Source organism: Megalops cyprinoides, chromosome 3 (assembly GCF_013368585.1).
Source record: "Megalops cyprinoides isolate fMegCyp1 chromosome 3, fMegCyp1.pri, whole genome shotgun sequence".
Taxonomy (NCBI): Eukaryota; Metazoa; Chordata; class Actinopteri; order Elopiformes; family Megalopidae; genus Megalops; species Megalops cyprinoides.
In genome coordinates, this window is record NC_050585.1 from 40,819,174 (window position 1) to 40,833,186 (window position 14,013).

Consider the following 14,013-nt stretch of genomic DNA (forward strand, 5'->3'; position numbering starts at 1 on the left):
GACAACATGATTGGTAACCTACTTTTACAAAGCTAGATTTTTTTTTTTATGTTCCTAAAGTTCATTCCTTTCAGGGTTACAACAGCTGTGCCACAGCATGGTGATGACAAATCCTTAATCACTATAACTTTCTGCCACCCCATTCCACCTATGACCAGAACACATTTCAAGGTAAAAGTAATTATTACTGAAATTGTAATGCTGGACTGGCCTGATCCTCGCTACAGGTATGCCAAGGCGTGTCTCTCACAGGTGTGACTGTAGGTGCACCTGCGGAGGTCAGATTCAAAATTAAACCCTGTGGATATGCTGAACATAAGGACAGCACAGAGTGGATATATGTATATGTATAATTCCTAGGCACTAACAGTATATACTCAAATATCTGACCCAAGAACCAAACCACTGAGCCATGGAAAGTTTTTTTTTTTTTTTTTTTTTTTGCGATAACCTAACATGCTTCGACAAAGTGCACAACAGTCGTCATCTGACTAAGACACAGACAGCAACGCTATAGCTAACGGTACGGCGGAGTGCACTGAACCTTCACCTGCGATTTGGTCTTCGCAGCGCTCCCACTCTTTGTTGAATTACTGGTTGGGTCGCATTCTTTCCCGAGGTTGCTGGGGCCCACGGTCTTGACTGTAAAACACAATTGGGAAGGGGGTGAGGCGGGGCACGAATGAACAAGTTTACTTGAAAACCCGTTTATAATACTTAAAAGGGTAAGAATGATAAAACACATCCGGTTGCAACACGGTCATGAGCCTATATGTGTCCATTTATTCGTGCGTTACAATGAAGCAGTGTTAGTACCTTGTTTCGCATGACGGTAGTTTCGATAGGAAATGCGATCAGTCTTTGTCCAACAGTTCATGCATATTTACAGCGAAGTTAATGTGGCACATGCATGAAAAATAATACAGAATTTAAAATGTTGCCATGCCATTGTTAATATGGTACAGATAAGCGAACGCTACATCTTAAATATCTAAAAAGGAAAGGAAGAAACAATGGCACGGTGAGCGTAATTGTCCTCAGCCAATGAGCGCAAGGGACGGGCGGGTCTTCCAGGCACACCTGAACAGGTCGAGTTGTTTTCGTGGACACGAGTTAGATCATTCCGTGTAGGCGCTTGGGAATACTGTACCACTATATTCTGCTATATTCTGATTTAGAGATTAACTTTTGCCCGTGAGCCAAAATTAGAAAAAGAACCTTTGGACTATAGATTTTTCTTCTAGTATTTTCTGTCCTCCTCTTTGGATTATCGTTTATAACAAAAGATATTTATTAACGTTTTAATCGCTGCAACTGAGCCAATTTCTGAGAAGTACAAGACCATACTAATGGGGACGATGCAAAATGGCTATTTAGTTGATGATTCGTGCACAAATGGTGAGTTATGACTTAGTCCTGCTAGCGAAACGTTGACTCACACATTTTCTTATTGAGTGTTTCGGTATATATGAAGATTTTACTCTCTCGGTGTTTGGGAAACTGTTTTTATATTTTTTTGCTGGCTATTTATGCAGCTCATAACTAGGACATAAGAGTAACCAATAGTATATTCCTAACTGCGGCTACATTGCCAGGCCCGTTAGTCACATAGGTTTTGCACCATCTTGACGAGGCAGCCTTTATGTTTGCATTTCAAAGATCCTTGCCAGTTCTACCGGTCTTGGCTGCTGTCACCTCATTGCTCAACGGCCACCTTCAATACCGTTTCTCAGCAAATTCGTTGTTAGCTGAATAGCTAATCCGCCCTCTCTCAAGAGATTGCATCCGTGTTTTATAAACGTCCTTGCTGTTGACAGTGTAAACATGATAGATGTTAATGAGCCCTTTAAAAGTTTGATGTAAGTGGTATCCATCACTTGAATTTTAATCGATCATTTGATTTTACAAATTAGGGTTTCGGATCGATCCCAGCGTTTAGCTATCAACAGCAGACTGTATGGCGTGCAGAAGTTGTCATACAGCTGCATTTATAGTTAGGCTACCTGAAAGGAATAAACAATTCACTAATAATTCCTTGGAGTGAATACATATGTAGAGTAATAGGTCTATCGACAGTTTCGCTCAGTTATTTCATGTGAGTCACGGAGTGTGGGTCCTGTTTTCTCCTACCACTCCGCTGTGTGAACTTATCGTTCTGCTTAAACGATAATGTGTGATTTTTTTTATTATATCAGGTGACGTTGGTTCAGACGCTGGAGAGCAGCTTCCAATCTGTTTCTGTTCATACATATATCCTACTGTATTATTGAATAGATTTTTTTTCTGTTGTTCTGCCTAATTAAACATAAGAAGTGATAATAGGGGCTCTACTTAATACAATGTGTTGAGACTTCCCTTTTTCCCTCCTTTTAAAATGACAACTGTTCCGAAACTAATAGCCTATTGTATAGATTTCAGTTATTATGAACGCAAGATTCCTTGTCATAAATAATTGATTTCTTTAGGCGGAGCAGCGGTCTGTCATCAACATAAAACAAACTGTCAGTCTTCTCAGATTCGATAATGTTCAACGACGTGTTCAAACGGTTTGAGAGTTTCACTCATCCACCTGGAGTGCTGAAATCAAATAATCGCTTTTCTATTGTTTTGCCAGGTTCTTTCGTAAAATTGCTCTGCCGGTCTCTTGAAGCTGTCTGCAGAGTCGTGGAAGCGACAGCCCGAAATGCCACTAACAGCGAGGGCCACAACATCACTGAGACAGTGCTCGCTGTGGACAAATGGAACAACTACAACTTCTGGATCGGCCTCTCCCTGGCGGTGTTCTCGGCCTTTCTTATTGGTGGGAGTGTTATTCTCAAGAAGAAGGCGCTGCTCCGTCTGGCTGACAAGGGAGAGACGAGAGCAGGTGCGTGAGCTCTTTAGAACTACACTTGAGAAAGTTTACCGTTACGCTAATGTCCAGACGAAATGCCTGCGCTAAAGAGAAATAGCCAGGTAGTTATGTTCCTTAAGTAACTAATTTACTGGTAAATCAAAAGGTGCTGTTTAATTAACAGTTTGAGGAGGCAACAGTGTAACCAGAAGGATGCTGAGTTGATTCCCAGGTGGACCCTTGTACCCTCGAGGAAGGCGCTTAACGTGAATTTCTTACAAAAATACCCAGCTGTGAAATTTTCCTCATTATTAAAATTCCCTGGATAAGGTTGTGTGCCATGCAAATAATTTATTTGAACGATCATACTACAAGATTATCGCTGTTAGAGTGCAAGGTAAATCACAGCATGGATTTAAACATTAGCTACCGTGTTACATTGGTAGTTGCTTTTTACACATTTTGTGTTTATTTTTAATGGGAAAAACGGTAGAATTGTGCAAAGGTCCTCGAGAATGCACTGCTGCCTTTTGGTGTTTTATTTTAAATGGTCAAATATAATATTACATATACTATGGTCTTAATTTGAACATTTTAGCAGTATATGTACTGTATATATGAAGTAGACATGATGTTTGATGTTTTTCATGATTTTACAGCTTTCTATTCTGAAAAAAATCTTTGGATATAATAAGATGTAATAAGCTTTTGAGAGACAAAACAGGGAGGTGTGTGTCAGGGTGTCCACATTGTGACCTTGAGGGACACTGTATGATGCTCCCAAGTCAGCACTGAATGTATTGGTATCAGATAACCAGGAAAAGGCCCCAGTTAAATTTTGGCCACCAGATTTTGTTTGAGGTACTGGTTAATTTTCAACCGCTTACCATTAGCTTCCTTTCTCAGTATCACCGTGTACGTTTGACTGAAAGTGCTTTAATGGATTCAGATCAGTTTAGTGAATGTGTTGTGTTTGTGTCCAGGTGACGGAGGTCATGGGTACCTGAAGGACTGGATGTGGTGGGGCGGACTCCTGACCAGTGAGTTTCATCAGCAATGCAAAATTCACCAGTAGCATAGCTCTTGTGTATAACACAGTCGGTATCTGTAAAGTGGCTTGCCTATAAGACATCTCCTGTTTATAGCCTGGCGTTCATTTCTAGCTTAACTCTAATGTGCAATACACTTTTCATCAGCAACTCCCTTCAGTAACTCTTCCATAACAACTATACTCACTTATGTGACACAAACCTTGTCAGCGCCATAACTAACTGTGTGATAATGGATGAAAAGTTATGAGTGTAATGTGTTTGAGTTGCATTGACATTTGGGTCAATGTTTCGTCTTTTTTTTAATCACTCAGTGGGGGCTGGCGAAGGGGCGAATTTTGCAGCCTACATGTTTGCCCCAGCCACTGTGGTCACCCCGCTTGGAGCCCTGAGTGTCCTCATCAGGTATGTTCGTTCAGTCCCTCAGCACTGCCCTGTGCTTAGTCTTCACTGGTGCTACATGTTTCATACCATGTAAAAAATCCTTGAAGTGCAATCAGTTTAGCAGCTCTGCTGCTTGGACCTTAATTTTGAATAGTTAATGTGTGCTGTGATTTCTGTATCTTGCTGTAATCTTGATAAAGAGATCAGTTAGCAGCCAGCAGCCAATGAACAAAAACACACTCAAAATGGGTTACTCTGTATCAAGGAGAAAGCAAAGACTACACTGATTTTTAAATTTATGCGTGTCCTGGGATGTAGTTGCATGGTTAATTCAGGGAGTTTTTCCTTTTGTTCTGGTTTAGCTGATTGATGTAGGTTCTGGTTCTTTTGCACAGCGCAATTTTGTCGTCCTTCCTGCTGGGGGAGACACTAAATCTCCTGGGTAAGCTTGGCTGCGTGCTGAGCCTGTTGGGCAGCACCATCATGGTGATCCATGCCCCTGAGGAAGAGGAGGTGACCACCCTGCAGCAGATGGCAGAGAAGCTCCTTGATCCTGGTGAGAAATGCTTGCACTCTGTCTCCACTGCCATCGCTCCCTTTTTTCACAGTTTCAACAGTGCCTATTTTAAGAAGGAACAATTGAGTTACAGTCAGTGGCCAACATTTGAACCGAACTGTTGTCTGCATTTACAAAGAAACTCAGTGCACTTGTCCATTGCAAAATCTGTCCGTGTCAATGAAGGTTCCATTACTGCAACAGTGGAGCTCTGTAAGAGTGGAACTTTGTGACACCGGGACAGCTTAACTTCTCAATTTAATTAGAAGCCAGTAGTCACTTGCTAAACCAGGAAAGAACATACAGTTGTACTTTTCTCATCAGATCATTCTCATCAACTGTCAAAGGGAAAGCAAATTTTGGCTAGCAATCAGTTAGTTCAGTTAACTGCTGAGTTAACTGAACAGGGGCAGAAGTGTAGCATAGTACATAGTACTAAGGAGCAGGGCTCTTCTCCACAGAGGCACTGCTGCTGTGCCCTTGGACAAGGTACTTAACCCAGAACTGCCTCTGTGAATATCCAGCTGTATAAATGTATAACATATAAAAATGCCAACATATATAAATCACTCTGGATAAGACTGACTGCTAAATGACAATAATATAATAATATAATGTAATGTGAAACCATGGGAATCCAGCACAATACCACTGTTCCCTTGGAGTCCTCAGAACAGTGCTGAGCAAACTTTGATCTGTCCTAACTCCACCTCTAGGTTTCCTGGTGTATGCCAGCATTCTTCTCATCGCCTGTTTGGTCCTGATTTTCTACTCCTCCCCTCGCGTGGGACAGACCAACATCCTGGTGTACATCAGCATCTGCTCCCTCCTGGGGGCCTTCACCGTGTCCTCCGTCAAGGGCCTGGGCATTGCCATCCGAACCTTCTTCACAAACCCCTCCGTGGTGCGCCACCCCCTCACCTGGATCCTCCTGGGCTCGCTGGTGGGCTCCATCATCACGCAGGTGAACTACCTGAACAAGTCGCTGGACACCTTCAACACGCTGCTGGTCTACCCCATCTACTACGTGTTCTTCACCACCGTGGTGCTCGCCACCTCCATCATCCTCTTCAAAGAGTGGGGCTCCATGTCCGGGGTGGACGTGGTGGGCACCGTATGCGGCTTCCTGGTCATCATCCTGGGCGTGGCCATGCTGCACCTGTTCAGGGACGTCCAGGTGTCTCTGGACACCCTCACGCGGTCCCTTGGCCAGCGGTCCGAGGAGGAGGAAAGGAGGAAGGTGGAAGACAAGCACGTGCTGATCGAGAACATGGAGTGTCTGCCCCCGATGAGAGAGGAGGGGCCCAGAGTCTTCATCATCAGCTGAGGGACATGAGATGAACACGACTCATGATTGTATTGTATATATATGTATGTATATATCTATGTTTATGTAAGAAACTTATTATTATAAATTTATAAATTTATTAGAGTTTCACATAAATCAAAAGCTCCATTGCTGCTGATGACTTCTGCCAATTGTTGATGATGCGGCAAGGCCAGTATTGGTTCAGTATGGACCCTCCCTCACACATGAAAGCAACCTCTTCCTTTCATCAGTTGGAATTTATTAATTTTATTGTTATCATAAAATCATATCATCAGTTGATCTGTCCCAAACACATCTGATTTCATCTTTTGTTTTGAAGAGCATAACACTATTCAGACCCTACCAACAGATAATTTGTGCGAACCTGACTAGACAGCCTAAAAAATAAGGGAAGCCAACTACACATACGTCGTGGCCACTAGATCACAGAATCCGAAACACATTGCAATACTGCATGTAAAATAAACAGTAAGTAGCTGTTAGTAATAAACGAGTGTACTGAAGTGCCCAGGTGCATATATATATATATATATATATATATATATATATATATATATATATATATATATATATATATGTTTTGGAAATGCTTTCTTTCATAATGTGATCAGGACTGAGGTTGCAGTAATGCCATTACAACAGGTACTGTATATAATTTCCCTGTTTTCACACAGAAAACCAGATCATTTTTAGACATATCCAAGATATGCTGGAAAAAAAATCATATTTAAACATTTCAAAGTGAATATTTCAAAGTACAAATTTCAAGAAGAGTTGAGAGGAAAGATTATTAGCAATGCTAGTGCTAGTACTTGAAATGACCAGGTTATGTAATTAATTTAATGTGAAGTTTAAATACATTTTAATTTTAGTCAATTTGTATTTTAACAGAGGATATTAAACAATGGTCAGTTAATTGAAAGAGATGAACTCTGCAAGCCAAATGCATATGCACAAATTTGAATCTGTTAGGCATTCAATATAAGTCTATGCAGCATGTTTGTTGAGTGACTTTCATTGATTGACAATTTGTTCTGGGACCTTCAAATGTCTTATTTTATTGTTATGGATCTTACAGTCTTACAGAGTTTTCTCTGATGGCCTTGTTTCAAAAATGTCTATAAAAATGCTGATATACAGGCTTCTAAATGTAAAAAGACAGTTCAAGTGGTTGTGTGAGGAACTATGTCAGGACTTGCATTGAGGAAAAAAAAACATTCCTACTTGGCACAATAAAACATTTTGGCACATTCAGACACAGTAGTGTTCTTTATGTTGGTCTCCTTTTTTTTTTAAATGGTTGCTGAAAGCAATTTTAATGCGGAATCAAATGCAAATATTAGAGAGCGAGACGTGACTGTGATGAGTGGGTGTGTACATGGAAAGTATCATAAAAGGGTATTCATAAACAACATGAATAATAGTAAAAAAGCACTGAAATATATCTAGATTTGCCTTAGTTTAGGTGTGAGAGTAAACAATATGTTATTGACATGTACTATTATACCAGAAATACTATATACCAGAAATATTAGTGCATACCAGTTATAATGCCATAGCGACATTATGTCCAACTGTAACATTTAGGTATAGTTATGGTATGCATGTCAGAACCTTGGTGCCTCTGTGTATTTCTGATGAGTTTGTTCTTAAGCATAGCTGGTACTGTGCAGATCCTGCCTGTGATGTAACAGTTGGGAGAGCCAAACCGCTGGGCCGAAGATTCTGGATGAGGCTCTTTTGGGAGAACAGTGCAAGCTGATGAGTGGTCTTGCTGAGATAACTGAGAGACTGAGGAAGGACAGTAATCACTTCCTGAAGACTACAGTCTCAATGTGTGTGTATGTGCGAATAGGTATGCACTTAATATAGCTGTTCGTAATATAAGCCACAGTATTATCCAATCAGTTACCTTTCCCATGGGAAAAATTTCTGGAATGTATTAGTCAAAGCATTCTGACAAAGTTTGACAAGTCTGTACTGGATTTAATGTTTACTTGTTGCTCTAATGTTTTCAGGGTTATATTTTCATTCATAGTGCTCCTTTGTGTCTAAGTTACTGGCCGAATGTTCTTACTTTCCAGCAATATTAAGCATTTTATATAACAGCCAGTGTAGACCTTGATATTGTAAAACCTTAAATGTCTGTGGAATTTTCTCATTTTTCTTCCTTTTTTAACTTGTTGGTGATCCCCGCAAGTAAAAATGATACATGTATAATCAGCACTGATGTAACAAAATGTTAAACTAATAATTTAATTGGCATTGACTGCTTAGCAAAAAATACTTAATTTGTACAAAGGTACATACAATACCTCACACATAAAGGTACATACAATACCTCACACATAAATATCAGGTATTGCACAGCATGGTGCTACAGTGTATGGAGCTTCTGGCCTCAGTTGCAGTAGTTTTGGAGGTCATAGATGCTGCAGGGCTTGTGACAGCACTGCTCAATGATGCCTCTCCTCACCTTCATCTCACTGGCCATCACAGAGGTATTCCTCTGCCTCATTTTCCTGTCCCAGCTACGGAGAAGTGAATCCTGCAGGAGAGACACAAGCCACCATTTACCTCTGGAAAAAAAAATAACAACACTATGAACAGCCAAGAGAAAATGTCCAGCTTGTGCTGTTATGTAAGGTGCCCTGAAGGTCTGCTTGCTTATCTGAGGTGCTGGAGTTTCATTTAAAAAGCTGTGCCTGAGTCAAAAATGCAAATTTCACAATTACATAAATATGTTTTATAACTTTGTTTTATTTTACTTGTTTTTAAAAATTAAAGTGTTTGCCACCAATGTGTCATGTTCCCTTGTCTAAAGACCTAAAATGTTAAACTCTTCCTGTGTACATGGAGCCTGTGAAGGAGGACCCTACACCTGTCCCCAAAACGGCTGCGGTGTTAATGTTGTGTTTGTCATGTGTTGTACTAGTAACTGAGGTACTACTAGTAACTAGTAGATCCTTATTTCCAATGTACATTATTTGCCATAGCCAAATCATATACCATCAGCTCCACTCCATACAGCTTAATTGTTTTAATTGTCAACTGTGAGCCAGCCATTGGGTAACCAGTCACACCTGCCTAACTGAATGCACTGAATGCACATTAAATACATGTGTGTGGCTGGAAGCTCACTTTTTCAATTATGTCCTCAGGCTGGCTCTTTTTGTTTATTGGTTTTTAAAATATATGATTGGCTTCTTGAAAATTTGCTCTCTCTGTTCATTTTTGTGAAAAGTGCATTCCAGCTTCCTCACAGTGCCAAAGGCCTTTGCCTCAGTACCAGTGAAAACAGCCGCTAAGAATAGAAGGTGAACACTATTTGGTAGGCAAAAGGTGAAGCCCATCTCCTCTTACCCAGCAGGGGGCCCAGGCACCTGTTTGATGTGGGGTCAAAGAAACCTATTTCTCCACACAGCAGGTTAGAACCACACAGGCACTGGTTACAGGCAGCATCGGAACACAGGAGAAGAGGACCAGCAGCACCAACTGAGAGACTGCCCGTAAACATGGTGCCATGATGCTGGACAGCTGGGGAGGAAAGACTCCATTATACAACAACAATGGAGCCTCTGCTATACAGGCATGTTGTCAGGAATGTAGCTGCTGCTTCCTGGGTTGGCCACCAGATGGATACATAACTTTATGTTATATGGCTCATTTAGTTAATCTCTTCCACCTGTGTTAGTTATTGGGTACACCTGCTTTCCCTGTTCTTTAAGCCCTGCTCTTTGTTCATGTATTTGCTCAGTCTTGAGTTTCTGTGCAAGAGTACCGCTGGGCATAAAGCCTGTTTTGCGTCTCCTGAGTCTTCAGTAAAGTTGGCTTTTTCTTTGAACCAAACTTGTGTCTTGTGTCACCTCTGCATTTTGGTTCACCCTGCTCCTTGCCATACATATGTATGTAGAGCGTTCTCCCTTCCTTCCAGGGTGGTCATTTTTATTTAATCTGTAGATATAGAGTTAGTGAGAGGTGCCATGCAGCATTGTCTATAGATGACCACACCAAGGGCTTTCAGGTTTGCTTTCTGCTCAGTGTTCTGCTGCTGCCCCCTGTGCATAGGATGTTTAACCTGCTGAGCTGAAAGAGATTCCCTGCAGTGAGTTATGTGATGACTCTCACCTTAGTGTCAAAGTCTGAGTACAAAGCAGTCAAGACAGTATGCATATAACCCAAAGGTTGCATGTCTGAATCTTGGCAAGGGTACTGCTGTGTCAGGTTTGAGCAAGATATGCTGAATCAGTTTGGTGAAATATATTCATCTATATAGATAATACAATGGAAGATGCCCTGAATAAGGGCATCTGCTAAATAAACGATGCAGATGTGAGTCATGGCCAGAGATAAACATCAAGTCAATTACAGAGCTGCCATAAACTCACACCAAGGTTTTTACTGTTATTGCTCCAAAAACAGCTACAGGAGTAGCTTACAGGATCTTACAAAAAGGTATAAAGATGGTATTAGCAAGGTCCTAATTACTTGTGGTATTGCAAGCATAGTATCTGATCTCGCCTAAGAGCAGATCTTGCAATTGTTTTATACAAGTAAAATACAAGTAATGAACACTCAATCATACACGGCAACAGAAGATTGTGACCCTTACTATGAAGGTAAATATGTTGCAAAATGTGAGAGCTTGTAGACTTGATTTTGAAAACTTGTAGAACAAAAATCTGAACTCGTATGTTTAAATTTTGACTTGTAGAAAAATGTGAACTTGTATGTTGAAATTCTTAAATGTGTAGATTTATATTTACATTAGTACAATGACAGCTGCAAACTTGTAATCCAACATTTATGCAAATTTATTTTATTACTTGAGTTCATTTTCTACTACAACCACAATTTGGTGATTACAACCTCTCGAATCAGTCCCTACAACTTCAAATCTGCAGGCCTTGACTTTTGCATTCTTGAATTCTGTAATTCTACAAATAACCAAAGGGTGTCACCCTTGCTACATGTTTTGAAGCCATCCAAGTCCGTTTTGTAATTGAGACAAATTTCCCTTCCACTACTAGGTGCACCTTTTCTGACAAATGGGGTTCAATGGCACATTAATTTAAAGATCCTTTAGAGCGTAAGCGCCGATGAAGTTTGGTCGTTAATTGTGTAAAGGAACAGTCCCATTGTCTCTCCAGGTTAGGGGCCGAGATTCAGTGTAACCACAGTGGTCTTAACAGTTACCCTTGGGTAACAAATATAGTGTTTCATTTCATATATATTTGTGGAGCAGAGCCTTTTACAGATTTCATTCTGTAATAAAAGATAATGGCATGAAATCAACATGCTAATGACTTCCTTGACCGAAAGACAACAACAACAACAACAACAACAACAATAATAATAATAATAATAATAATAATAATAATGTATTAATTACATCATAATGACCTTGGGTAAAGAAACATTACCACCAAACTATCACTTCTGAATAAAAAGGCAGACATTACAGTCTCATGTGTTCTTCATCAAATGGAAATCGTTTCTGACTAATATCTTTTCTTTTTTTTCATATCAACCCAGCTGGGTGGGTTTAGAGAGTAATCTGTAAACCTTGGGGGGTATGTTTAACTTTCCGGTAGATGAGCATGTCAGATCCACTCTGATAGACTCTGCCACTGCCGTGTTTCTGACTAAACCAAAGAGAGGCTTCAGGGAGAACTGGGTTACACTGAGCATTCACAGCATTCAAACTGCGATTACGTTGGTGCAGTAATGCAGCTCTGAGCTGTCTTTTGAACATATTTCCCTGTTTCCGTCTTTGGGGGTTTATTTGTAAATACTCTGTCCGTCAACTCAGCACATCTGTGTAGCAGTAGCAACAAGACAGCATTGCTTGGAAAATTATGCTTAACCACATTTCACTCAGTAAATGTCCTGCTGTATAAATGGATAAAATTGTAAGTTGCTCTGGATAAGTGTCTCTGCTAAAGGACAATAACATAATGTAATGTCACAGTTTTAATCCTCATTTTGATTCCAAATGCTAATTTTCAGAAAGGTCCTTGGAGATAACCAAGACCTCTGTCCACGGTTTCACTCTAGAAATGTTTCTTTTTCTTCTTCCACATTAGTAGGGGGGGAAAAAAAAACCTGAACTGTGTTGAGGCTTTGAACCCATAACGTCGCCATTTGTGTTGCATTGTGCTTCATTATTTGATAAGGCGTGTAATCCGCCCGAGGGAAGGAAATCTGTCAGATAGCGGCAGTAATTTCACATGTGCATGTCGCCCGAGTGTTCATTGTCTGGGAGAAAGTGCTGCTTGCAGCCTGAATTCCAGCAGAAGCTCTCTGCTCTCTTGCTGTGCAGCCTCCGCAGAGGGACGTGATGAACAGGCTCCCGGGGCGACGAGTCAGAGCTGTGCGTGTCCCTCGCATCGTCAAACAGAGCACTCTGCTTCACACGCTGCCCTGACCGAAGGAGGCCTGCAAAAATTCATTTATCATATAGACGCAAATGTCATATTGTTTGCCATTGTGACAATAAAAATGCTATTGCTGTTCAACTACATAAAGGCTATAAAATGTGATTGCTATATAATTACACAAAATATTTTACCACTCTATTCATAGTACTTTTGGCAGCATTGCTAGAGGAGCTAGGGGGCTGTCTGCCTGTCAGCTTACAGTCTGTAGTGCTAACAGTACATTCTAAGCAAACTTTTTTAATGTGTTTGTTTTTACCTCTTTCCTGCCTTGATAACAGAGAAAAGAGAGGGTGGTTAGAATCCTTTTTTCTTCATTATTCATCAAAGAGACAGCAGGAAGAATAAATAAAATCACCCTCAAATTAACTGTGTGGTCCAAGCCTCATCACAGTTTGGTACCACCTCATCGCTGGTTACGTTTGTACCAGAATAGAGAGCCATACACTGTTTTGGATGGGTCTTTGGGTTGTTTGGTTTGTGAGGCTGGCTGCTGGTATATTCCAGCCATAGTGTAGAAATTACAAAGAGACTCAGATATCAAGCTGGGTGATATGAAGGAAACAACCATGTGGCGATAGCAAGAGGTGGTGGTGCTTATACCTAATATTATCATAAAGCATATTATTATTAGCCGTAATAGAAAGTTTTATTCTTTTAAAGCCCAGTGAAATTCCTTTCTCTTCCGTGCTGGGGGCACGTGAGACTGAAGGAGAAGCTGGACAGGGAGGTGGTGGATTGTGGGACGTGGGGAAGGCTTGGGTGGGTTAAGTTTGGAGAGGTTGGGCTGACCCCCTGGGGCTCAGGGGAACTCATGGGGGGGGGGGGGGGGGGGGGGGGGGGCTGCTGTAAATATGGTATGCGATGGAGGAAAGGTGGGGGATTGTGGGATTAGCGGGGGACAAATTGAGCGGAGCTTAATGGGTTTTGCCGCTCTAGGGAACCGGGTGTGGGAGGGAGGGCAGGTAATCAATATGTGAGCCGCCACACACTGGCCAATCGATGTGTGAGGATCAGTAAGGGGCATCATGCTCTACCCTCACGCTCACAGAAATAAACTCCTGCTGTTAGCAGAGGCAGAGCAGGGCTGAACTGGACAACTCAGGTTGCTTTTAAGGGGTTTTCCCCTGGGAAAGACCTAAAGTTAGGCTGCTGCGTGAGAAAGGTCCAGCCCAGGAGTTACCCTCTGAGTTTCGATCACCTGCATAAAGCTCCACACTGTACACAGGTACGCATTCACCTTTGGAGGAGCACTGAGCTAAACTGTCAAACCCCCACAACACAGAGGTCACCCTTCATCGTGTAAGAAAGTGGACAGGAGAGAGGTAAGTCCTAGGGCCAACAATGTGACATAGTGTTAAGGAGCAGGACTCATAACGAAAAGGTTGCCAGCTCGACTCCCCGCAAGGGCACTACTGTATTAT

The 14,013-nt window shown here is 41.3% G+C and overlaps 2 protein-coding genes across 2 annotated transcripts; one reads left to right on the forward strand and one right to left on the reverse strand.

Moving 5' to 3' along the window:
- The first annotated feature begins 1,113 nt into the window (after positions 1-1,113).
- On the forward strand, positions 1,114-6,164 carry nipal4 (NIPA like domain containing 4). Its single transcript, XM_036524746.1, has 6 exons — positions 1,114-1,398; positions 2,615-2,866; positions 3,817-3,873; positions 4,197-4,287; positions 4,662-4,822; positions 5,539-6,164. Exons 1-6 carry the CDS (start codon positions 1,350-1,352, stop codon positions 6,147-6,149), a joined length of 1,221 nt encoding a protein of 406 aa, XP_036380639.1. The 5' UTR covers positions 1,114-1,349; the 3' UTR covers positions 6,150-6,164.
- Positions 6,165-8,553: 2,389 nt separating this feature from the next.
- Positions 8,554-9,677, reverse strand: LOC118774533 (insulin-like). Its single transcript, XM_036523881.1, is given in 3 exon segments — positions 8,554-8,683; positions 9,536-9,600; positions 9,603-9,677. Coding segments are annotated over 3 exon segments (270 nt in total).
- Positions 9,678-14,013: the final 4,336 nt, after the last annotated feature.

Coding starts and splice junctions, on each gene's coding strand:
- nipal4 (XM_036524746.1), top strand. CDS start 1,350: ATGGGGACGATGCAAAATGGCTATTTAGTTGATGATTCGTGCACAAAT. Junction 2,867..3,816: donor CAAGGGAGAGACGAGAGCAG/GTGCGTGAGCTC, acceptor GTTTGTGTCCAG/GTGACGGAGGTCATGGGTAC. Junction 4,823..5,538: donor AGAGAAGCTCCTTGATCCTG/GTGAGAAATGCT, acceptor CTCCACCTCTAG/GTTTCCTGGTGTATGCCAGC.